Source organism: Rhincodon typus, chromosome 1 (genome assembly GCF_021869965.1).
Source record: "Rhincodon typus isolate 14 chromosome 1, sRhiTyp1.1, whole genome shotgun sequence".
In the NCBI taxonomy this organism is placed as follows: domain Eukaryota; kingdom Metazoa; phylum Chordata; class Chondrichthyes; order Orectolobiformes; family Rhincodontidae; genus Rhincodon; species Rhincodon typus.
Window position 1 is genome coordinate 133,174,118 of NC_063332.1, and position 26,563 is coordinate 133,200,680.

Below are 26,563 nucleotides of genomic sequence, written 5' to 3' on the forward strand. Positions count from 1 at the left end.
TCTATCCGCCTCCCCCTCTCTCCCTATTTATTTCAGAACCCCCTTCCCCTCCCCCATTTCTGATGAAGGGTCTAGGCCCGAAACGTCAGCCTTCCTGCTCCTATGATGCTGCTTGGCCTGCTGTGTTCATCCAGCTCTACACTTTGTTATCTTAGCCATGTGAGCTAACTGACATAACTATTCCCTAAAGGTTCTTTTATAACAACATTATTAATTTGTCCTTTCTTATGCATGATAACACATCCAAAATATGTTCTGCCCTTGGTTGTTTCCTCAATGCATCTTGAACACATTCCAGGAATACTTTCTCCACAGCATTGATACTTATTAAATTTAACTGGTCTATATGTAGATTAAAAGTCATCCATGATTACTATACTCCCCATGTTACATGAACCTCTAATTTATCAAGTTATAACATCCTCAACATTAACACTACTGTTTGGTGGTCTATAAAGCATCACTACGAATCGTTTGATGCCCCTTGCTGTTCCTTAGCTCCAGTCAAACAAATTCTGTATTTTGTTCCTCAGATCAGAGATTCGCTCTCATTAATACACTGATCCCATCCCTTATTATCAACAACTACCAATCACTGTTTCCTGTTGCCTATCCCTCTTAAATGTTGAATATCCTTTAATATTCAGTTCCCAGTTCCAGTAACCCTGCAGCCATGTCTCCGCAATGGCAATTAAATCATAACCTTTCATTTCTACTCTTACCATCAATTTATTTATTGTTTTATTCTGCTCTTTTAATACCATTATGTAGTTTGAACTTGGTTGATTCTATGATTGCAGTTGTGCTTTTCACTTTCATTTACAGTTTTCCTACTTCCTATAATCTTTGTTTTTATTCTATCTGAATCCTGTCTGACGTTCCCAATCCGCTGACAAGCTTAACAATTTAAATCCTTCCCACAGCACCAGCAAATCTCCCCATGAAAATGTTAGTTTCAATCCTGTTAAAATATAACCTGCACCAGTTTTCCCGCACATGTTCATTTGTTTAATGACAACACAATGTGGAGCTGGAGGAACATAACAGGTCAGGCAGCATCAGAGGAGTAGGAAAGTTGATGTTTCGGGTTGAGACTCTTCTCAGAAATGGGAATGGGGGCATTGAGAAATAAATAGAGGATGAAGGGGTGGGGCTGGGGAAAGGTAGGTGGAATGGTAATAGGTGGATGCAGGAAGAAGGTAGTGGGGATTGGTCGGTGGGAAGGGTAGGGTGGATAGTTCGGGAAGAAGATGGACAGGTTGTGTCAGGTCAAGGAGGGAGGATGGGTGGGGCTGGGGAAAGGTCGGTGGGGTGGTGATAGGTGAATGCAGGTAGGAAGTAGTGGGGATTGATCGGTGGTATGCGTAAGACGGACAGGTGGGGAAGAAGACAGACAGGTTGTGTCAGGTCAAGGAGGCGGGGATGAGAGGGAGGTTTGGATGTGGGATGAGGCTGAGGGTGGGGAGATTTTAAAACTGGTGAATTCATTGGTCTCTAGACTCCCGAGGTGGAATATGAGGTGTTGCTCCAACAGTTTGCGTGTGGCAACATTGTGGCACTGGAGGAGGCCCAGGCGGGACATGTCATCAAGGGAGTGAGAGGGGGAGTTAAAATTGTTGGCAACCAGAAGGTGTCAATTATCATACACAGAGCGCAGATGCTCCACGAAACGGTCCCCGAGACTGTGCTTGGTCTCACCGATTTGAGGAGGCCACATTGGGAGCAACAGATACAGTAGACCAGGTTGGAGGATGTGCAGGTGAACCCCTGTTGGATATGAAAAGTTTGCTTGGGGCCTTGGATGAAGGTGAGGGGGTAGGTGTAGGGGCAGGTGTAGCACTTCCTGCGGTTGCAGTGAAAGGTGCCGGGTGTGGTGGGGTTAGTGGGAAGTGTGGAGCAGACGAGGGAGTCACGGAGAGAGCAGTCCCTACAAAAGGCAGATAGAGTTGGGGAGGGAAATATCTCTTTGGTTGTGGGGTCAGACTGTGGGTAGCCGAAGTGCTGGAGAATGATACGCTGGGTGCGGAGGTTGGTCAGGTGGTATGTGAGGACCAGGGTGATTCTGCCTTTATTTTTATTGAGGGGAGGGAATTTGATGGCAGAAGTGTAGGAAATGCAAGAGATGCTGTTAAGGATACTTTTTATCACCAGAGGGGGGAAGTTGAGGTCCTTGAAATAGGAAGACATCAGGGATGGAACGCTCCATCTTGGTAGCAGATATGGCGGAGCCGGAGGAATTGGGAGTAAGGGATCGAATTCTTACAGGAGGGTGGGTGAGAGGAGGTGTAGTCCAGCTAGCTATGGGAATCAGTGGATTTGAAATAGGTGTTGGGTGTTGAGATGGTTACCAGAAATGGAGACAGAGAGGTCCAGGAAGGGGAGGGAGGTATCAGAGATGGTCCAGGTGAATTTGAGGTTGGAGTGAAAAGTGTTAATAAAGTTGACAAACTGTTCAAGCACCTCATGAGAGCATGAAGCAGGGCCAATACAGTCATCAATATAACAGAGGAAGAGGTGAGGGATGGTGCCAGTGTAACAGCAGAAGAGGGACTGTTCCACATATCCTACGAAGAGGCAGGCATGGCTCGGACCCAAACGGGGCCACCCCCTTAGTTTATAGGAAGTTGGAGGAGTTAAAAGAGAAGTATTTCAGGGTAAGGACAAGTTCTTTTAAGCGGATGAGGGCATCGGTGGAGGGGGACTGGTTGGGCCTGTGGGAGAGGAAGAGGCAGAGGGCTTTTAGTCCATCTGCGTGGGGGATACAGGTGTACAGAGATTGGATGTCCATAGTGAAGATGAGATTTTGGGGGCAGGGAATTGGAAGTCTTAGAGGAGGTGAAGGGCATGGGTAGTGTACCGGACGTAGGTGGGGAGTTAGTGGACTGGGGGGAAATGTCAGAGTCAAGGTAAGTGGAGATGAGTTCAGTGGGGCAGGAGCAGGCAGAGACAATGAGTCGGCCGGGGTAGTCAGGTTTGTGGATTTTTGGAAGGCGATAGAAACAGGCATCTGGGACACCACCCATGCCTCCACCTCCTCCAAGACTTCCAATTTCTTGGCCCCCAAAACCTCATCTTCACTATGGAAAATGTTATCTTCATTTGATTAATATTTGTACTCTGTACTGGAAACAATCTGGAGATTACTGCCTCAGACATTCTGCTTTTCAGCCTCTTACCTAGTTCCTTAAATTCTACTTATAGGACCTGATCACTGTTTCTACCAATGTGGACTGTGAACACATGCTCTTCATCCTCCCCCAAAGGAATGTCCTGCAGACACTCTGAGACCTTTGACCCTGGCATAAGAGAGGAGACACACCATTTTGAAGTGAAGTCTGCAGCCACAGAAACACCTCTCTCGTCCCAAAGCTATTGAATCACCTACCAGTTAGTGAGTAAAATAGGCTTAATCAACTCCTGTATTACCTGTCCTGTTCTTCTAGACTGCCTAGCAGTCACCTATCCCCTCTCTGTCAGGTTGATCTTAATATTACTGTGATCAGTTTTTGAAATGTGTTTTCAGTGTAGTTCTCAGCTTTGTGGATGTATCGCAGTGACTCCAACTGGCACTGAAGTTCCACATTTTTGTTCAAGTTTCTGCAGCTAGTGACACATCTTGGAAATGTAATCTTCTAGGCCTCATGAAGCATCTAAGACTGCCCACATAGCACAAAATGTGCATTTCACACAACTAAAATCTCTTCCTATGCCTTAAGCTTACATTCAGGTTATTTAAACAGGAGGTGAGAAAGCAGAAGTAAAATGACTCATGAATCAGCTTCTGTTGTTTCATCATGCTTAGACACCAGCCTTCCTTTAATTCCTACCCCTGCCTGCATTCCCTCCTCACTCACAACCTCCTCTCTGTCCTTTGTTCTTACCTGTGAAGCCTTTGGTGTCCACTTTCTCCTGGCTTCCTTTTGAACTTGAACTGAAGTCTTGGCCTCTATCTGGTGGCAGACTGTGGCGTATAGGAGCGTACACCAATTTAATAATATTTTAGAATCATTTTTCGGGAAATACATAGTACTGCAAGCAAACACGACAGTATTTTAACCTGTGCTTTTTTAAATCATAATTTGTTCAGTTGAACCTAACTTAACTCTAACATTGATCCTTGTGGGTAGAGGTGTGGTTACATCCATGATTCAACCTATGAAAACCAAGTTAACTTTTCAAATGGATCACCCATTTCTGGCTTTGGAACATTAACAAGTCTGTGTGGAGACCACAATTATTCTACCTGATTGACATCATTCTACATGAGTGGACCAATGGTAGGAGAATTACTCAAATAAAAGCGAAGCACTGCGGATTCTGAGAATCTGGTACAAAACTTAGCAGGTCTGAAAACATCTGGAGAGAGAGAATCAGAGTTAATATTTCGAGTCTGATATGAAGTTTCAGAATCGTCATCATGTTATCTGTATGCCCCCTCTGCCAGACTATCCCATTCTACTCCCTCGGAGTCACTTGCATTATTGTATTTACTACTGTGATCCATAGCGTAAATGATTCATCTCTAGGTGGACTCCAACCTACATGGCTCCTGAGCCAATCGCTCCAGATCGCCTGCATCATTTTTTTCTCTTTTCGTCTTCTTTTTCTTCATCACCTTCTTGTCAGCAGCGGAGGAGGTGTCACTGCGGACGAGGCTGGAGTGGGACTCCTAGCAATGTCGGCGGCTGCAGCTTTGATTGCATGGTGGGCCCGGATCGGGATTCCTAGCGATGTCAGCGAGGCAGCGGAACCGGGATATTCTGAGCACTTACTGTGGCCAGGAGACCGGAACACCTTCCAGAAACCCTGGAGACCTTAAGAAAACCCAAAGCTATGCTTAACAAGGACTGTAAAGTTGAAGATTATTTCTTATTTTTCTGCCTCTATATTTGTCTGTCAATTGAACAGAAGGTGAAGCTCTAGTTAAGTAATTTCTTTTTATTCATTTTGTAATGGCGCCGTATTGTGGGAACTAAACACTTCTCTGTACTTTCCCAAATACATGTAACAATAAAATCATTCATTCATTCATTTCTTTCTGACTTATAGTATGATTTTATCATGTTTATCAACTTATTAAAAGCAACTTATTGACAAAATACCATAGTTACACAAACTAACCTATCCTCGCGTGTGTATGTGTGTGAAATGCCCAAGCTCAGGTTAATCAGTACTTGTACAGGGGCACTCCTCTCGAAGTCTCTACTTCGGGTCATCGTTTCGAGAGTTGGCCCCAGTCTTATTCTCTCTTGCGTGTTCTCCTTCTCGAAGTCTGGCTTCTTGAGAGTTGGCCCCTCCCTCTCTCTCTCCAGGTTCTCCTGCCTAGATACGATTGTAAGGCTTCTTGTTATCACTTCTTTTTCCAGCCACAGGAATTCAATTTATCAGTCGTATTGTATTAGTCGCTTCATTACCTCGACCTATCCTGCGGAATGGCCTGTAGTTAACGTCTCTCATGTCCTATCCGCGTGATGGATCCACTTCTTAGTTGAGATATCCTGGCTCCAAATGTAATAAGTTTGTTTGTGGTTTTGTTACAGTACAATAGTGAGGAAATACCATATTTAGGACAGTTTGTTTCCAGTGAGTTCATTGTCCTTGAGGATAGTAATTAGATTAACTCATTTCTGGATTTCATAGTAACCTGTCTGCCAGAATTCCAGCTTCTCAGATCTTTGATACTTGAAATTCAACTAAATAAATTTGCAAGAGTGTTATTTTGGAATTCTTCCATAATCATGATTTCCTTTGCATTCACAGTTTTCCAATGATTGAAACCATAAATCCTATGGCGTGTCTTTTTCCCTTGCAAATTTTACAAATGTTTGATTAAGTTTGTTTCTTGTAATCCTAAATTTGAATTGATAAGCTTCAAGGACTATTTCATAACTGTTAAGTATTGCTTTTTTAAACAATTTTGTAGACTGCAGACTGTTCTTCTGATAAACTACTGTACACATTCATAGCTGTACCTGTTAAAACATTCTGTAACATTAAGGTCAAAAGGTCATTTGCCCATTTTGACCTGTCTACCCAGCAACCTTTTCAAATCTTCAGTAAATATGTGGTCTACCTCTTGGAGGGTAGCAGGAAGAGGCCATCTCATCATACAGCATCACCACTCCCTCCTCCAATTCTTCCTCCTTTCTTGCCTCCTCCCCCAGTGAGCTGTCTTCTTCTCGGGTTTCACCACTCACAATGACTGAGACCCTTCCCAGAGGATATTAGAGAATGTCACCTGACTGGTCCAGACATCAGAACTGATGGAAGCCTCATGGCTTACTCAATGGTAGTCCTGCTGAGCAGATGGTATCTATTGTATTGCTGATCTTTAAGGGGACCTATTCTCTCCCTAGCCAACCTTTTACTCTTAATGTAGGTATAGATCCTCTTGGGATTATCTTTAACCTTGTCTGCCAGATCCATCTCATTACCTTCTTTAAACTCTTCTGATTTCCATCTAACATGTGCTCCTACAATTTTTATAGTCATCTTGCGATTCAATTGAGCCCAATAGCTTAAACCCAATGTATGCCTTCTTCTTTTCTATGACCAGAGGCTAAATATCCCTTGTCAGCCAGGAATCTCTAAACCTACCAGCTTTTCCCTTCACCCTAACGGCGACATACTGCCCCTGGACTCTTGACCATCACACTTTTAAAAGCCTCCCATTTGCCAGTCGTTCCTTTTCCTTCAAACATACTCACCGAGTCAACTGCTTAATGGCCCCAAAATTGGTGCTGCTGCAGTTTAGCACCTAAAGCTGTGGACATGTCCCAGCTCTTTCCATAACCACGTTAAAACTAAGAGAGTTATGGTCACTGGACCCAAAGTGCTCCCCGAATGACACTTCAGTCACTTGCTCGACCTCGTTTCCTAAGAGAACGTCCAGTGTTGCACCCTCCCTAGCAGGGCCCTTGACATGATGGCTTACTGCAATGATAAGAATAAGTGTAAATATACTTAATCAGGTAAAATTACTGGAACCTTAAAGACCCAATGCATACACATCTGCTTCCTCCAGTGGCCAAAATAGAACTCCCTGTCTCCACCCACAGATGGTGTGCAACATCAGTAGAATGGATACAGCTAATGTAACATGAGCATTAACTCCTTCAAAACCGGTGCCTTATACAACAGTTGCCTTCCTTTCCCAAAGCTACCTTGACTGTTAATTGTCTTATGAGCAGAGATTCAAACTGAACTGTTTAAATGGTCATTAAGATAAAATCCATAAATCTTAGTTCAAAATTAGAAAATTCCTAAGAATTTTATATTATTATCAAAATATTCCACCACCAGTTAGAATAATTGTATTTTTCATGCAGAATTACCATAGCTGCACTTCAGTGTCAACCTATCTGTGCAATGAATGGGTGACCTGTTATATAATTAGATTATAGAATCCCTGAAGAGTGGAAGCAGCCATTTGGCCCATCGTGTTCACACCAATCCTGTGAAGAGCATCCCAGCCAGACACACCCCACTACCCTATCCCCACATTTCCGATGGCCAATCCACCTAACCTGCACATCTTTGGACTGTGGGAGGAAACCCATTCAGACACGGGAAGTATATGCAAACTCCACACAGTTGCCTGAGCGTAGAATCAAACCTGGATCCCTGTGACTGTAAGACTGCAATGCTAACCACTGAGTCACTGTGCTACCCTAGGTAGTGGTTAGGTTATATCATTGACCCCCGAATGGTCTAGTTACATTTCTTCAGGATTCTGACTGGTAATATGTTCACGCCCACCCCTGCATTAATTTTGGCAGTGGGATTGTTTTGGCACTTTTATGCATGCATATAATGCTGATTACAGCAAAAGCTGCTCACTGTATGACATCATCCACACATTGTATCACATTCATAAAGTGGCATGCCTATTTGCTTTCTAGTAAAAGCTTTTTCCACTCTGAACATTCACCCGGGTCTATGTGGCCACCAACTTTGTATATGTATATCTTGGTCTCCAGCTTATTCACTATGTTTGCTACCAGGATGCCTCACATGCCCTTTGTTACTCATATTTCATTGTAACCTTTTGTAGCACTTCATTAACTAGATTTCCCATGTTGGTGAGTCCAAAGATCTTGGAGTGGAGGACAGCTTTATGATGGTTGCAGAAGACTGGACTTCCTATAAGGCTTGATTTGGTTTCTGCATCTTGGCTACTTCACTAATATTAGTAACTTTCACCCATTGCTTACAGGTGTTTTAGTTATATTGTCCATGGGATGTGGACATGACTGATTAGGCCAGCATTTATTGCCCATCCATATTGCCTAGAGACCATTTAAGAGTCAACCACATTGCTGTGGGTCTAGAGTCATATGTGGGCCAGACAAAATAAGGAGGGAAGATCTCCTTCCTTAAAGGACATTCATGAACTAGATTTGTGTTTTACCACAGCGGACAGAAGTTATATGATAATCATTAACCTAGCTTTTTTTTCAATTCCTGAGTTGCTTTTATTAAACTAAAACTTCACTGTCTACTCTGGTGGGATTCAAAACTGTGTCTCCAAAGCATTAGCCTGGGGTTATGGATGAGTAGTCCAATGATATTAGCACTACACCACTGCCTCCCCACGAAGTTGTCATCCAACTATAATAGATTCATATTTTCTGCCATCTGTTAGTAGTATGTGAAAATCATAATCTTTCTTTTTCTCCAGCAGTTCTTTTTGGAATGCTTTGGTTGGCATTTGAAATCATAACTAACTCCTGTATCGATTCAGATAATTCAGCTTCTGAAAATTTGCAGTTTCTCCCTTTATCAAGGCACCTGTTAATAAAGTGATCGATTGATTTTTGTAGCTTTTGTCTGTGAGCCGTTAGCTCCACTTGGTGTATTCTGAAGTTCATCTTAATTCAAATTTGATTGTCTAGCATGTTTCACAGCTTATCAGGGTCTTTCTGATATTCTTCAGATAGGTGCAAAGTGTTGACTCTATGCAGCTGCTCTTTTCCAATGGTTATGTTATCTCAATGTTTTTTAACTGGTTCTATGATAAATAAGGCTAAAAGGCATAATTTTATCTCTAGATTAAAGAGCCTAAATTCAGACAGGACACTTGCTGATTTCCAATCCTTGCTGGGGAATTTAGTGGGCAGCTTCCTGATGTTCTGTATCTTTTCCAGATGTTCATGACTTATCAGGGATTTATAATTTCTTCACTGCACGGAGAGATTCACTATGCAGCCTCTTAAAATTGTTTTTGTTTTTTTGGCTGCAGACTGCTTTTCAATGCATGCATTCCAGTAGCACAGTTTTATTGTTTTGCCAGCTTCTTCTTCATGACACAGGAATGACACTGAAAGACACCTCACTGGCCCTGCAGTGCTTTTGCCTGACTTGAAATTGATTCCAAAATGTTAACACTGAACAAACATTTTTCTCCCATTTACTACTGAGTTGGCTATTCCACAGGTGCACACTCTACAAAGTACTGACTTGTGATTTTAAAAGGTTTGTAATCACAGTTATCTAATATAGGCAGTCAACAATTTGTAAATAATTTTCTGATAGTTTGTTGAATTTGTTAAGCAGCAGAAGTTTAGGTACGATACCTTAGTTAATTAGATAAATGTGTACAGTGTGACAATTGAGGATATTTCATTATAACAGAGGACAAATGGGCTGGCATGGAATGTTTTGGCCTTTTAAGTGGTGGAGGCAGCATTCTGCTCTCCAGCCCAGGTATAGGGAATTCTTCCTTCGGTCTCCCTCCTCTTGTTCTGGTTGTCTTCCATCTGCTGATGAAGACTGCTCTCTGAGGACTGCCCAATGACAGCTGCTGCATACAAGTTCTGCTTGATGAAAATGTCCTCTGCCCTTCAGTACTTATTGTTATATCATATTTCTGAGGGCAGGTTATTTTTTCTGTGTCAATCAATTCTAAACCCATTTGACCAATGGCATGGGACAGCCACTCACGACATCGGATGACCATTGTCCCCTTGCCCATCTCCATTTGAAGGTTAGTTTTTATTCCTTCTAAGAACAAAATTTTCTTCTTTTGAAAATAGTATACTGATATCAGAGTACATTTTGCATCAGATGAGCTGTTGACACTAGTTCAATGCGCATAGCAACATCTATGTTTCTTTCATCAAACACAACACTATGTTTCTTTCCTTTTGTTTTAGGAACATAGGAATTAGGAGCGGGAGTAGGCAATTTAACCCTTCAAGCCCGGCCCCCTAGTTAACATGATCATGGCTGATCTTACCCTGGTCTCAACTCCACTTTCCTGCCTGCACCCCATAGCCCTTTATCCCGCTCTTCATCAGAAACATATCTATTTCTTTCTTGAATCTGTTGATTGGTTCTGCTTCCACTGCACGCAGTGGTAGTGAGTTCCACAGATTCACAAAGTAGTTTTTCCTCATCTCAGTTTTGAACCTACGTCCTCTGGCTACATTATCTATGCCCTCTTGTTCAAGACTGTCCCACCAGGGGGAACATCTGTTCAAGGTCCACCTCAGCAATCCCCTTTAGCATTTTATATACCCTAATCAGATCCACCCTCATTCTTCTGAACTCCAGCAAGCACTAGTTCAAGCTATTTATAACCACTCCTCATACAGTAGTCCTTTCATCCCTGGAATCAACCTTGTGAACCTTTTCTGAACTGCCTCCAGTGCGACCAGATCCTTCCTCAAGTAAGGAGACCACAAGTGGACACAATATTCCAGATGTGGTCTCATCAATACCTTATAAAATTGAACAGCACTACTTTTATAATCCAGTCCTTTTGCAATAAATGCCAGGATTTTCCTTTCTTTTTATATTTTTGAACTTGTATATTCACCTTCTGCAATTCATGCACAAAGACACCCAGATTCTTCTGCAGGATGCACTTTGAATCTGCTTCCTATGTAAATAATAATTTGACCTTTTATTTTGCTGGCAAAAATGGACAACTTTGCACTTATCCACATTAGACTCCATCTGCCAGATTCTGACCCATTTTCGTAGACTATCAATATCCATCAGTAAACTCTTTATATTTTCATCACAGCCTGCTTTCCCACCTATTTTAGTATCATTTGTGAACTTTGCTATCTTAACAGTCGGTTTGCAGATCATTTATATAGACTATAAATAGTTGAGGTCTGAGAACTGAACCCTGTGGCACCCCACTAGTTACAGTTCTTCATCCAAAGAAGGACACATTCATCCTAACCCTCTGCTTTCTACCAGTCAGCCAAACCGCTACCCTTAACCCCGCAGGATCTAAGCTTCTGGATCAGTCTTTTATGCAGCACCTTCTGGAAGTCTAGATACACCACAGCTGCCAGATCCCCATTATCCACCTTGCTGGTTGCTACCTCAAAGAACTCCAGCAATTTTGTCAAGTATGACTTGCCCTTCATGAAACCATGCTGACACTGGTGAATTGAGCTTTGTTTTTCCAAGTGTTCAGTTATCCCCTCCTTTAGGATTGACTCCCGCAACTTCCCCACGACATAGGTCAAATTAACTGCTCTTTGGTTCCCACTTTTTGCTTATCCCCTTTTTTGAATAATGATGTCACATTAGCATGTTTCCAATCCACTGGTACCTTTCCAGAATCCAGGAATTTTGAAACATCATAACTAATGCATCCATTGTCTCTGCTGCCACCTGCTTTAATACTCTAGGATGCAAGCCATCAGGCCCCAGGGATTTATCTGCCTTTAAACCCATCGGTTTACTTAATACGTTCTCCTTTGTTATCGCAATTTCACCAAGTTCCTCTGTAGCAACTGAGTTTTTGGGAAGAAATTATGATGTTCCACTGTGAAAACAGACAAAATATTGGTTTAGTGCCTCTGCCATTTCTGAATTTCCGGTTATTACCTCACCATGTTCAGCCTCTAAACAGCCAACATTTACTTTCACTATTCTCTTCCTTTGTACATACTTATAGAAGCTTTTGATATCAGTGCTTATGTTTTCTGCTAGCTTCCTTTCGTTTTCCAAGCTAGATTTGGAAAGTTAATTACTTTTGTAATAGCTGTTAGATGAAATCTCAAACTACCCAGTAAATACTAGGAAAATTCAGTTTTTAATCTGCGGTAGCCTGTAGAGGGTCTCTGCTCACCAGAATTTCAATACATCTACAACTCCTGCCTTTGCTATACGCTGCTTGTATTGTAAATCTTGGCTGTGGCTCCTCCTATGATCTTCAGAATCACACCACTGTCGTCATTTTACTTTTTAGAGCATATATTTATTGTGATTTGCAAAAGAACCAAGAGATATATGAGAAAAATACTTTTTCACTCAACAAGTAGTTAGGGTATTGAATGCACTACCTGGAAGAATGGTGGAGGCAAGTTCAATTAAAACATTCAAGAGGACATTTTACAATTATTTGATAAAAATAATATGCAAGGATATGGGGAGAAAACTGGAGATTGGCACTAGGTAATGCTGCTTATTTGAAGAGTGATGCACAGGTGCGATAGGCCGAATGGCCTCCTCCTGTACAGTATCAATTCTGTGATTCTGTGATTTACAGAACGTGATCAATCACATGAATATATACATGATTGGCAAGCTATAAGTAGATTTTATTTGTTTGAAGACTAGAGTGAATGTTAGAGGCACAGCAAATAGGTTTACGCTTGGTACATATAACGGCAACCGTGACCAACACTAACAACTAGATCACATGCCATCTAATACTCTGTTTTTGTGTTGTCTTGTGTTCATTATTTAAATATTCCCTTAGAGTGCTCATACAGAAACCCGTAAGAAGCTTTTCATTTGTGGTAGTTTTTTTTAATGGGATAAAAATAGGATTCCTGACCATTCCTTAACATGATGATCATAGCTGCCACCAGGATCAGCATCTTGAGATCAGCATATTTCTTGATTACTGGTTTTGGGCCTTCTCCAATCCACCAGTTATATGAGTTCTTGAAATTTCAGCCATACATGTTCGTTATTTTGATTTATTGTGCAAATGATTCACCACTTTGTAGATTCTCATTTAAATTAGGTGTGTGTAAGACCCTAAATGATGTAATCAAATCTGCAAGTTACTGAGTTAAAAGTATTCTGCTGCTTTACATGCTGAAAATGTACCTTTACACATATATATGTAGATTTTATGGATAAGAATCTTTTTCCACAGTTTTCCCTATTCCTTTCCATGTTGCCAGATACTTCTGTAGCTTACATGCTGGTGGACTACATTATCGCAAATCACCACTATTGCAAGCAGCTTCATAGAAGTAACTGACACCAGTTGGGCATGATTTTTGACACAGAGTTTTTCTAAACATCCAACCACCAACCCCCACCCTACCCTCCCCAAGGTTTCTTAAGCAATTTTTTTACACAAAGGACGGTTGGCATGTGGAATGAGCTTCCCGAGAAAGTGACGGATGCAGGTGCAATTACAATGTTTAAAAGACATTTGGATGGATATATGAATAGGAAGTGTTTGGAGGGATATGGGCCAGGAGCAGGCAGGTGGCACTAGTTTGTTTTGGGATTATGTTCAGCATAGACTGGTTAGACTGAAGGGTCTGCTTCTGTGCTCTCTGACTCTATGGTCAATTGAAAAAGTTCCCAAACCCTCAACTACTAACATCCAGAACAACAAAGTTACATGAGAACACCACCATTTGCAAATTCCACATTAAACCACACTTCAGCCTGACTTGGAAATATATTGCCCTTCCTTTCCTGTCACTGGGTCAAAATCTTAGAACTCCCTAATTGCATTATAGTTATAACTAATTCCCATAGATTGCAGCACCTCTAGCATGCAGTTCACCAACGTCTTCTCAAGAGCACGCAAGTTTTGGATTGCTGGTTACTAAGGCTTTTTCTGCCATCATACTGGATTGAAAGCCCTGTTATGAATTTTGGGAATACTTCTGTTGTACATCAGGTCTGGAATCTATTAATGGAAAAACCGTGAACATGTTTTTGAATAACTCACTTCCATTCAGACTAGATGAAGAATGCATGTGATCTCCAAATTCTGTCAGTGTTAGGTAACACGGACACCAGTATCATAAGACTGCAAAGAACTGCCTCCAATCATTTGTGGTCCTGCAAATTTTGGACTAATTGAACATTTGTATTATCCGATAAATTCACATTTTACTGCTTCTTGAGATATGACATGCAGCAATTTGAATAATTCATAGAAATTCTGAGTTTGAATTCTATAGATCTCCTGAACTCTCAGTTTAGATGCAATGCTAAGACCAATTCTGAATATCCTGAAAAAAAGAGACTTTGTATCCTATGTGGGAACAGGATATTTAAAAAACAGTAAAAACAAAATATTTCTGATTTGTAGATAAAGTAATCTAGTTAGATCATCAATAAATAAATATGTATATAAAACCATTTACATTGCAACCTTCTAAATAAATTTTGTCTTTAATGTTGGAATATTTTCCCACCTAAAATCCCTTATATACATATATATATATTTATATATATATATATAATTATCCATAATATAATAACTGATTTACTTATGTATTTGTTGTGTTTTGATTACAACTGTAGAATCTATGCAATTGTTTTTAGGAATGGTTGTAAAGGACTTGTAGGAAATCGTATCACTGGTCATAGACCAGTTGTAATTTTCATGGATAATAACAAATAATGGCCCATATGATCTGGTGAGCCTGTTAAAGTAAAAGCTTCAAAAGTGAATATTGTTGGTAATTTCTTAATTTGGAAATCATTCAATATATTTGGTTATTTTAATTTCTTCTTGGGAATCGTGACAGCTGGCACAAACATAATTCTAATATGTTGACTTAATTGATAACAATATTCCTTTACTTTGTATCAGAAATACATTTTGCAGTGAAACATTTTTTGGTTAAGAAACATGTTTTTAAGCTTTGATGTGTTCACCTCCACTACCCTTTCGTCCCCTACCTCAACCTCTGTTCACGGATTTATCATGATTCATTCATCCTGCAATGTCCTGCTAGTGAGCACGATGGGTGCAGCTTTTACTAATGTGGAACCTGGAACATTACACAAGCATTTCAGATGTTCCAAGCCTTATGAGGTTTTCATTGTTCTTCACAGTTATGTTTGTTATTGCTTATTCCATGTTATAAGTTTCCTTCCCTTCACCTCCCATTTTAGTATATCTTGAGGCCTTTTACATATTTATTTTTCAAAGACATTCCAGTATAATTACTACCAGAAACATAGCATATCACCTGCATATTCTGATTTACTTTTCTGATTGCACAAAGGACTTGTATTTTCTTATCGCCTCCTTGGAAACCTTTGTCCTCTGCACTCTGCAGACAAAGGACAAGGTAAAAACATGCTCTGAGACCATGACATGCCATCTTTATTCTCTGGTGTTCATGCTTCAATTTGCCATACATCTCTGCCACCTGTTGACTTCATTAATATACATTTGGCTGCATAACACAATCTCTCTTGCTACATGAATAACGTAGACATTTCAGTTTTATACATTTTTGGCCTTCTAATGATACAAAAATAAATAAAATGTCACTTATTCTTCACAGTAGATTTGTATTAATTAGTCCATTTAATCTATTGTTTGAATGCATTTGCTTTCAACCCAAACTAAACCAAATTTTGGATCTAGGAATTTTAAAATTACACAAGAACTGAAGTGTGTACCATATATGTAAACTGATATTTATTTCCACCAGGGGGCGATAAGAAGATGGAATTAGCAGCTCTGTATCGTGTGGCTTTGGGGTACCTTAGTGCTGGAGAGCCAGACACAGCTATTGGCGTAAGTGTGATGCTCATGCTTAATCCTTTGTTTTTACTATGTTATCTCATTCAATGCAATAGCCACTTTGAGTAGTGAACTTGTTTTGAATCTTTGAAAACATGAATGTGTAATCCCCAATGTGTTCCCTCTTTAATTTGATATATGATTGTTATGATCTTGCTGCGAATGCTGGCTTTTTAGAAAAGATGCTAAACTAGTGAATCATTAAAGGACCATGAACTAAAAGGAATTTGTGAGAGAAATCTACAGGAAGAAAGCATAAAAATTAAACATTAGAGACAAAGTCCAATCCATACAAAGAGAGAAAGATAGACATGATAGAAAACAAATATAAAAACAAGCAGAAACAGATAAGATTAAAAAGAAAACAAGAGACACTTCCAGGAAGACAGACACAATTTTTTTAGTCAACGATATAGTAAGGGATCAATTACCACATTCATATATGTTTTGATACTTTATTTTACATTCAGTGAAGAAGTGTCATTAGTCAAGACTAACATCAAGTAAATTTCTTAAACTATGTTTTATTTAGTTTCTAATTTGAGTGGTTGAAAATATTTTGGAGTAAATTCAATAATGGGAAATGTGTTATATTAATAGAGAAAAAAATGGAAGTTTAAAGATCAGTAGCATTACTTACATATTCTGGAGCAAGAGAACTTCCTTAACCTTAAATACTGTTAACCTGCAATTATTTTTGATCACCTCTTCTTCCCAGAAAGATAAAGACTCTCAATACTAATACTAAACAATGTATTATTCTACTGAAATCTTGCTATATTTGCACTATCAATAATTGCTTATGTACATTCTTATAATATGGAAGTGTAGATAAAATCTAGCTGTTTTCTTTACTTTTTAAGAACCATTGTGTACAATTTACATTTATGTTTTATTATATTAATCATCTCTCCATCTGAGTGGAGCTCAGATGTATACAGGCCTCAGATCATAGTTTGCTGTCCCTTGGGGTGCCTGCTTATCATTATACTGAGCTTGCTAGCTTTCTGCTTTGCCTTGTGGTAATATGCTGTTCATTGCCAGGACAAGCCTCAGAGACTTGCTAAAGAGGTCCTGCCACACAACTCAAGACTCCTGGGGTCTATGCTCTGGGGTCTCAGCGGTTGTTTCCCCAGCTTTTACATCAGAGTTTTCATCTCCTTTATCCTGTTGTAGAGTGCCCACCTCGGGCTCTCTTTCTACGGAAAACTATAACTGGGATCTAACAGCAACAGCTGCTGTAAAAGACGACCATTTCCTCCCACTGTTACCTCATTAGTATTTGCTCATTCAACTACAAATAAATTTATGGCTACTACTGGGCATCTGTGAACGAATAATTATTTGAAATACCTGTGAACAGAATGCTTGCAATACTTTAGTTTTTCATTTATGTTTTGTTCAACATTATGGCATGCAATTTTAAGTGTGTATTTTAAATGACTGCAATGATTGTATTATCGATGTGTATGTTATATAGCAAAATGCGCGCATGATTATTTAACTAAATTCAGATTGACCTACTTGACATAGAAATTGTACCTGATGAACCCATGCTTTGCAGCTAACAAGCAAAAAAATGAGAGAAAACATCTCACGGTTACAGTTACAAAATACATTTAAGCTTTAACATTTAGTTTTGTTCTATCCTGAACTTCTGTGTGAAGTAGTTAATATCAATTTCTGAGTAAAGTTTATTGTTCTTCCAATATATCACAGCACTAGCTATATCGAATTATACTTGCAAGATTAAACAATTATTAATTTTGGTTTCTCGTAGATCAAAGATACATTACATAAGCTAATATTTAATAGTTCTTTCTATAGTTGCTTGTTATAGATCCAAAGGAATGAACCTTTTATGGTAAATATTACTTTTTATGTACTTTTTATTTCACTGAAAACAAGTTTAGAAAACCAAACAGTCAAACACCTACAATGTCAACTATGTCAGGGGAACCAAATACAGCAATGAAATGAAATAGGGTAAAAATGGAAAAGTGCTTAAAAATCTTCAGAATGTAAGAGGCAATGCCTGCTTATGAGATAAACAATGCGTCCATTAGGCTTAATCCTACCATGGCAGGTATTTAGGTAATTGTTGCTACTTTTTAATGCTGAATACAGTAAAAACATACTTTAGCTAGTTGTAAAGATAATATAATCATGTATTATATTTGACTGATGATTTTCAGAAATACAAAAGTTATTTGAAGAGATTTTCTTCAGTATTTTAGTGATAACATTTGTTTTGCCCCCTGTGTACTGAAGTCTTTCCAATTCTGAAAATGTTTTAATTGTTAAACTCAATGTAATAATTATAAATGAACACACTTCAAAATAAATTATTATGTAACAATTTGTTTGCATCTTAATAAATTTATTCTTAAAGTGATGTGGCAATTATTTTAAGTTTGAACACTTCTCATCCGTACTGAGTTCCCAGCAGATGCCTTAGTAAAATCTAGCATATGATGTGCTCAAAAGAATATGATTTTTAATGCAAAATTCTATCAACGTTAATAAAAGATTTTTGATGAGTGAGAATAAAGGTATTTTTTAATGTTGAGCTCTCCAATGGAACCTTAGATGTGGCTACTTTATGGTGCTGAAACATGCACATGCATATACTATGATTTCAGATTCATGGGAAGATACTGGAACTTGACAACCAGGTATATTGCTGTTGACATAGTTATAAGATAAAAGTAAGGCAGACATCTAGACCAGAGTACTACTTTCAAAAGACAACTCTGAACATTTTCTGCATTGCACTCACCAGTCTCTTGCTTTTGCAAATCCCTCATTTTCTTCTGCACCTGCAATATTCCTTGTATCATTCATGTCCCCCTGAGCCTAGATTTCCTCGATGTCAATGTGGCCCTCCATGCCAAAGAAAAGTATATCCAAGAGTCTCCAAATATAGTGCTCTATCCCCCTTACATTTCATGTATGTCACTGCACCTCATTCAGCAGAACACTTTCGTGTTTTGTCAATAACCATTTATTTGTTGCTGAATAGTAGCAGCCATTACATCTGACCTCCCTGTTTCATCAATTATGGATAGATTATTGGATGTGAACATCTGCAAAACCTTGCAGTTAGAATCACCTCTGGCTGGGCTTGGATTAAGTATTAGATTGGTGTTTGTTGTCAGACCAAACCCTGGTGGAAGGACTGAAGACTTCAAGGAACAGAAAACTGCCATCAGCAGGCACCTAAAATTACTTACAGGCATGGCTGAGAAGTACTGTCCACTTAGAGTTTGTTTATTTAAACTTACCATGCATTTTTTTCTGTACCTCAAGGAAATAAGTTCTGTCTCATGAGCCACTGAAAACTACATTGGTTGCATATTGAATTCCATATTAATTTAGGGATTAGTGTGGGAAGCACGACCACCTCACCCCAACTTTTAGATCAGGTAGAAATAAATTCTGAAAATGAACAATGTTTTCGATTTTAATTTTCAATATGGCATTTTCAATTTTAGCAGCTTCCTTCCTATGTGTGGAATTTTTCCAATTTCTTTGTCAAGTCATGACTGACATGCTGCCCCACCAGTGAGAAAATTTGCTGGATTACCCAGCAATCATCTCATTAAGAGCTGAGGGGTGAGCATGGGAGAATGTTTCACCCCATTAGAGTATATCGACCCTGGTGGCACCAGAAGCTGCCAACTAATCAGAAGGTGGCAAATCCTGGATCCTAAAGTTCACTGGTCGGTAGCTATTCCAGAGGAGATCCAGCGGTGAAAATGTAAGTTTGTTTTTAATCTTCTTGATGGGGTCTGTGTTTGGGTAAGCAAGGATTTGAAGGCGAGGACACAGGGATGGCCTTGTCACCCATCTGTGCCTCTGTTTGGAGGCCTCTATTGACATGCAGATCACCATGGTGTTCCAGTCAGGAAACCAGCCACCTTTATTAACCACAGATAATGAGGGAAGTGGCAAATTAATGCCTTTAGAGTGACCAATAATTGACCACTTAAGGGTCTTCATTGTTCACAAGTCAGGCAAGTTGTCAATGGACGTTTTCGCCCAGCATTTAGGTGCAGAAGTCACAGGAAGGAGGTATGTTTCTCTCCACGCAAACTTGCCTAATTATTTCCCCTTGTCATTACCTCTCTCTCCACATTCACAGAGAGGAAAATTGTACTCTATGAAGTGGGTATGATGGTATCAAGCAATGTAAACATGCAAGTGGAGAGGTATGACAGACAGGAATTTGTGTTCTATGCTTCAATATCAGATGGTATACAGGGATTGAAATGTGTGGAAGCTAAATCATGCTGTGAAGGTACCAATTGCAGGAAACTGGAGTGTTTGCTTGGGAGATACCATTAGATATGATAGGCTGCATGATAGTTTGCTACCCTTTCAGATGATATTTAATACTACAGGATAAAAGAACACTTTTCCTCAGGAAGTGCTCAAAGACTGGGGCAATGTCCCTGACCTCCTCACATTCAGGCCTGTGCAGGAGGAGACAAATAACCTGGCCAAAGATCCGGGCAGATGCTCATTTGCAAATGATGAGGCCGCAGAATGGGGAAGTCAGGACCTGCACATAGAGGAGATACGAATGATACTGCACTGAGAAATGGGATTATGCATTACTACAAGTTAATTTATTTTGTTCTCTTCTACAGGTTCACGCAGTCTGAAGACATGTTGCAAACAATCTTGTAAGTCAAATCGCCACCTCTGAAGATGGTTACGTTAAACATTCAGAGGGTACACCAGCACAACATTCTTTCACACCCTCCATCAGCGGTATTATAATAACCTCAGTGGGAATGCATTTGCAATTATGTGTCACAATCTGATGAACACCAGACACATTGCCGCAGCTGATGGAGGATATGACAGTCAGGGTCATTGATGGTCAGAGTACCATTAGAGGCCCGACCCATGCTGAGCTTCATGCTGACAATGTGCTGCCAAAATCAACCATATGAAACCTGCTAGAGATGCAGAGACAGATAGGAAAACATCTGATAGAGATACTGAGGCATATATAACCTTCAGAAAATTGAAGATCCATTCAAGCCATGAATTCTGTCATGACTCCAGCATATGAGCACATGGCTTCCTCTATAGAGATTAATATCTGCCATGGAGTGGCAGGTCCAACAGAATACACAGTGGCTGCTGGACATGTTCTCAGATCCGTATTCCATTTCTCTAGCTTTGGGCTCTATAAAGAAGAGAAAAGTACAAGGCTCCTCAACATCCCCCAGCTAATTTTTCTCCTCCTGGAGCTGCAGAGGTGCTATACACACCAACAGAGAGGAAAAACATTTTATTCATATGTTTTGAATGATTATTTGGGAAAATTTGAAACCATATGGGGCTTTTAAGAGTTTGCCCATTCAAAGAAACTCAATGATGGCTGATATGGGGCTGATGGACTCATAATTTATCGTTGAACCTTGGAGCTATCGGCAAATCTAGGATCCTTGACATTAGGTGGTTTCCATGTTTGCCACCTTTCCTTAGTTCAGTGGAGTACAGCATCACTGGAAAGGCAGAATATGTTGCACATTCCCTTATCAACTCTCAGATGCTGTTGTCTCAGCATCATCTGCAGCTGAAGGAATCCATATTTTGCAAGTAAACTCATAGAGTTCTGAGGCAGCTCAACAAGATTGGAGCACGTGGCTGAAACGTGTGCATGTGAGCTCCTTCTAAGAGTGAAATATGTGAAGCCTTGACAGATCCATGTATATGCTGTTCCTCATGTTGAGACCGTCAAACCTTCTCCCTTCATGATACCAGAAGTTGGCCACTTGCAGGTTGGGCTGGAGGGAGCATGCCGGATCTGATGACATTTCCACAGAGACATCTTTGGAGGCAGTATTCAAAGCATCCTGCAAGAGAGATTCAGTGAGGCATTGTGGTCCTGTCTGACAAATCACTGCATCACACTGTTGTCTGTAGCTGGAACCCCACTATGCATCACCACATGATCTTCTGGTTTTTCCCCTTCATCTTTGTTTATGATGAATGTGGCTGCTCCATCTCAACTGGCAGTTCCTCACCTGTTTACTGGGTCTAAGCTATTGTCTATGGCACATACTATAGTGATCTGCCTGAGCGGGACAGGCAGTAGAACCTCATCTTCAGCAGGCAGTCCAATGGACTATATTGATCTTGCTCTTACTGAGGCATGTGAGGCACGTGACTGTGCCTCTGCTCTGCAGAGCTTTAGGGTTTCACACAAGTCATGGGTCTAGACTTCTGAGAATGTGCTCTGGCACAAGGAACCAACCCTGCAGATACCTGATAGGGGTGCAAACAGTGGCGATTCCTGAGACTGACTAGAAGTCACAAAAGCTCCTTGGGAAGCATGTACATCTGTACAAAATTCAATTTTGTTGGTTATGAACCAGCTACACATTGATGTTGCTGGGGTTCCCAGGCAGCTGTAGGTGCCATAAATCTATTGCCCTTTGGCAGCCTGGCTCCATGTGCCTTTGCAGAATCAAACCATTGACCTTTGTGGGGATCACCCTATCAGCCTTTGTGGGGAATCACTCTGTCAGCTTTTCTGAACATGATGCTGATGAACTCCCTTAATTCATTTGTGTATAGTTGAATGAGATAGATAGGTTCTTGATTATCAAGGGGATCAAGTGTTACGAGGAGAAAGCAGGAGAATGGGGTTGAGGAACCTATCAGCCATGATCGAATGGTGGAGCAGATTCGATGGGCTGAATGGCCTAATTTCTGCTCCTACGTTTTATGGTCTTATGTCTTAAACGACTCAATCCTTCTTCATAAGACAAACCCCTCACCTCAAGAATCTATCTAATGAATCTCCCCTGAACGGCTTCCAATGCAAATACATTCCTCCTCAAGTAAGGGCACCAAAACTAAATGCTCCATTCCAGGTGCAGTCTCACTGATTACTTGTACAGATGCAGCAACACTTCCTACTTTTATACTGTATTCCTTTGGCAACAAATGCCAAAATTCTATTTGCCTTCCTTATTACTTGCTGTATCTGCATACTGGGTTTCTATGATTCCAGCTTGAAAACACCCAAATCTCTCTGTACCAAAGTACTTTGAAGTTTCTTTCCATTTAGATAATAAGTTGCCTTTCTATTCTTCCGGTCACAATTGATAATGTCATGCTTATTCGAGTTAAACTCCATCTGCTAAATTTTGGCCGATTCAGCTAACCTAGCCATATTCGTTTGTAAATTTCTTATTGCTTTCTTGCAACTTACTTCTCCACCTATTTTTGTGTCATCTGTGAATTTGGCTATAGTACTTTCTATCCCTGCATCTAAGTCATTAATATAGATTGTCAATAGTTGGAGTCCAAGGGCCCTGCAGCAACACCCCACTCATTGCATCGTGTCAACCAGAAAAGGGCCCATTTATCCCAACTCTCTGCTTTCTGCTGATTAGGCAATCCTCTGTCAAAGCTCATAAGTTACCCCTAACTCCATGTGATCTCATTTTGTGCACTAATCTTTGCCCCAGCTTCTTCTTCTTGTGTGGAAGTGACCACTAGGCTCATGTGACAATCATACTTTTCCCTATCTTCATCACAGTTAATTCTCACACCTGAATTTCTGCTTTTCCAAAGATATACCATCTTTCTTGTGAAGAGTACAGCACATGATGATGATGTTGTGGAACACATTCTACTGTACTTGCAGGGTACCACCTGAACAGTTCAATTAGACTGTCAATTTTAGCAATTGTCTGCTCAGTATGGCCTCTGTGGGAGCTTGTGCAGTGTTGTGCCTCCACTCAGTGCCAGTATGAAAATTCCTAACAGGAGGCATCAGATTAGGTTTAGTAGGCAGCTTGACCAACTGAAATGCCCATCGTGTGGCTTGCAGGAGTCATGGACACTTCATGTGATCTAGAAAAGTCACGGGCAGGAAGTGTCATTGGATGCACAAGCTTGAGTTACAGGTTGAGCAATTGCTGGAGTCACTGTGGTGGATAATGATGTAGAGAATTAAGTGCATAGCACTTTCAAAGATGTGGTCACACTGCAGAGTAGGGAATGATCAGAGAGTGCCAGGCTGTTAGTGCAATAGTCTGCTAAGGATCATGGTTTTCATTCTAAATACTGATAAATTTGATGTTTCCCCAAAGTGCAGCAAGAGTGAAGCCCATGGCTGTACAGTGGGCCCAGCTTTAGAGGAAGGAAAAAGGATGAGTGAAACTAAAACAATGCAGAGAATTTTGGAGAAACCCAGCGCTCCCTTCCATTAATTAAAGCCCAGGGCATTGAGGGTGTGATATATTAGCACGAGTAGAGGATTAGCTAATGAATAGAAGACAGAAAATTAGGATAAGGAAGACATTTTTAGGATCACAACTTTAACGAGTGGTGTGCCTCAGGGATCAGTGTTGGGGCCACAATTATTTACAATATACTGTAAAGAACGTGTCTTTTTATATTTGTGCATTTTTAAAATTGTGGAATGAAATAGAAAAGAACTGTTTTGTAACCATGGAGTGCAAGGATTGCTGCATGGTTTAAAAGGAAATAACTTAATACTCATTATAAACACTGTTCGCACAGCTGTACTACAGCAATAGTTGCAGACAAACTACAGGAAATCCTCAGGGTTGTGTACAAATGGAGCTTTGGTCGACAACAATTAGTAGATTGTTCTGTGGACAGTTATCAATGGCAAAGGTCTTCTACCTGCCAACAGCTACATGACTCATTCTCAGGTAGCTGAGCAGCTTGAGGCTGGGAACAAGATTCAGAGGAGCCTTTCGACCACCACCAGTCCAGGAGCTTGCTCTGTTCTCCACAGGAAAGATCACTCTGTTTATCTTTCATTCAGTAGCTAATGTAAGCTGTGACTTTTTAAATTGATAAGTCTGAGATCTTTTATAAGTAAACCAGCCACCCTATGCATCTTGAAATCTACCAGAAGCATCCAGAGAAGGAAGACTAATAAGCAGCATTCTGACTAACAAATGAATTATTAGAATCATCTCAGCAACCCTTGTGAACAGGAACCATTGACCTACTTTCCCAGTTTTCCCCCCGTCCGTAAGACATAATTGTTTCTTGTGTGTATCTGTTTATGTATGTCTGAGGGGTGTTTATAATGGAATTATAGTTTTAATTTCTTTGGTTATATGTTGGTGGTTCATTAGTGCTTAACTATAGCTAGAGTCTAATACGTGAAATAATTTTTTTTTGTTAAGTATGAAACCTTGTCTACGTTTTCTGTCAACCTGAATCTGAAAGTTATGTAAATTGGAGTATCTTTGCATACTTTTAAAAAAAAACCTTAACATTTGTAATGTCTGCAGGAACAGCAGGGCTTGATTTCCAGCACACCAGCCCAGTGAGATGTGACAATTTATTAATGACTTGGATGAGGAAAGTGAATGTGCTAGCACCAAGTTTGCAGATGAAACAAAAATAGATAGGAAGTGGTGAGGATAACACAAAGAGTATGCAGATGCATATAGCCAGATTAAGTGAGTGGGCAAAAACATAGCAGATGGAATATAATGCTGGCAATGAAGTTATGCACTTTGCCAAAAGGAAAAGAAGAAATTAATATTATTTAAATTGAGAAAGACTGCAGAAAGCTGCAGCACAGAGGAATTTGTGGGTGCATAAATCACAAAATGTTACCATCCAAGCTCAGCAGATGATACAGGCAGCAAATGGAATGTTGGCTTTTATTTCAAAGGGAATGGAGTATAAAAATAAGGAAATTTCACTGGAGTGTAGGACGTTGAGGTGTGACTAAAAGAGCTCCACAGAGGCCGGTATCCCGTCAACAGGTCACCATTTATTTACACAGGCATAGTATTTAACACTAGTCCAGCTTCCTCAGAGTCAGCCCTCAGAGTGAACAAAACTCCTGACACTCCTGTTTACATCTGTTAGCCAGGACTCTCTGATTGGACCAAATTAAACGCCCCAATCAGGGAATTCATATTCCATAAAGTCCACCTCGCAGACCTCATTACAATCACTACATCCCTCATCCTCTAAGTACAGTAACATAGGCCTGTTCTTTCTCTTGTAGTCTCCTCTGGGGCATTTTCACACTGGGTCTGGTTCCTCCAACTCAGCCTCGAATACAGGTGGTATGTACCGACCATAGCCCGCCTCTGGCACCCAGAGCATTTTGGAAGAAATGCATCCTCAAAGCCTGTCCGTCATCTACAAGGCACAAGTCAGGAGCATGACGGAATACACCCCACTTGCCTGGGTGAGTGCAACCCGAACAACACTCAAGAAGCTTGACACCATCCAGGACAAAGCAGTCCGCTTGATTGGCACTGCATCCACAAGTATCCACTCCCTCCACCACCGACGCTCAGTAGCAGCAGTGTGTACTATCTACAAGACGCACTGCAGAAATTCACCAAAGATCCTCAGACAGCACCTTCCAAACCCATGACCACTTCCATCTAGAAGGACAAGGGCATCAGACATATGGGAACACCACCACCTCCAAGTTTCCCTCCAAGTCACTCACCATCCTGACTTGGAAATATATCATCGTTCCTTCACTGTCGCTGAGTCAAAATCCTGGAATTCCCTCCAAATAGCATTGTGGGTCAACCCACAGCAGGATGACTGCAGCAGTTCAATAAGGCAGGTCACCACCAACCTTCTCAAGGGCACCTAGGGATTGGCAAGAAATGCTTGCCAGCCAGCAACGCCCACATCCCACAAAATGAATAGAAAATAAAAATCCTCTTCTTTAAGCAATAAAGGCATCAAGGCTACAACATCCATCATGACCATCTCAGACTCTGAGGTTTCATCAACACAAGACGG

General features: G+C 40.5%; 1 protein-coding gene across 1 annotated transcript in view; it reads left to right on the top strand.

Moving 5' to 3' along the window:
* Nucleotides 1-26,563, top strand: part of ttc29 (tetratricopeptide repeat domain 29) — a 239,492-nt gene that overhangs the window by 179,197 nt on the left and 33,732 nt on the right. The window contains exon 7 of the mRNA XM_048607027.1: nt 15,675-15,760. Within this exon, the coding sequence (XP_048462984.1) occupies nt 15,675-15,760 (86 nt within the window). The remainder of the gene's footprint in view (nt 1-15,674; nt 15,761-26,563) is intronic.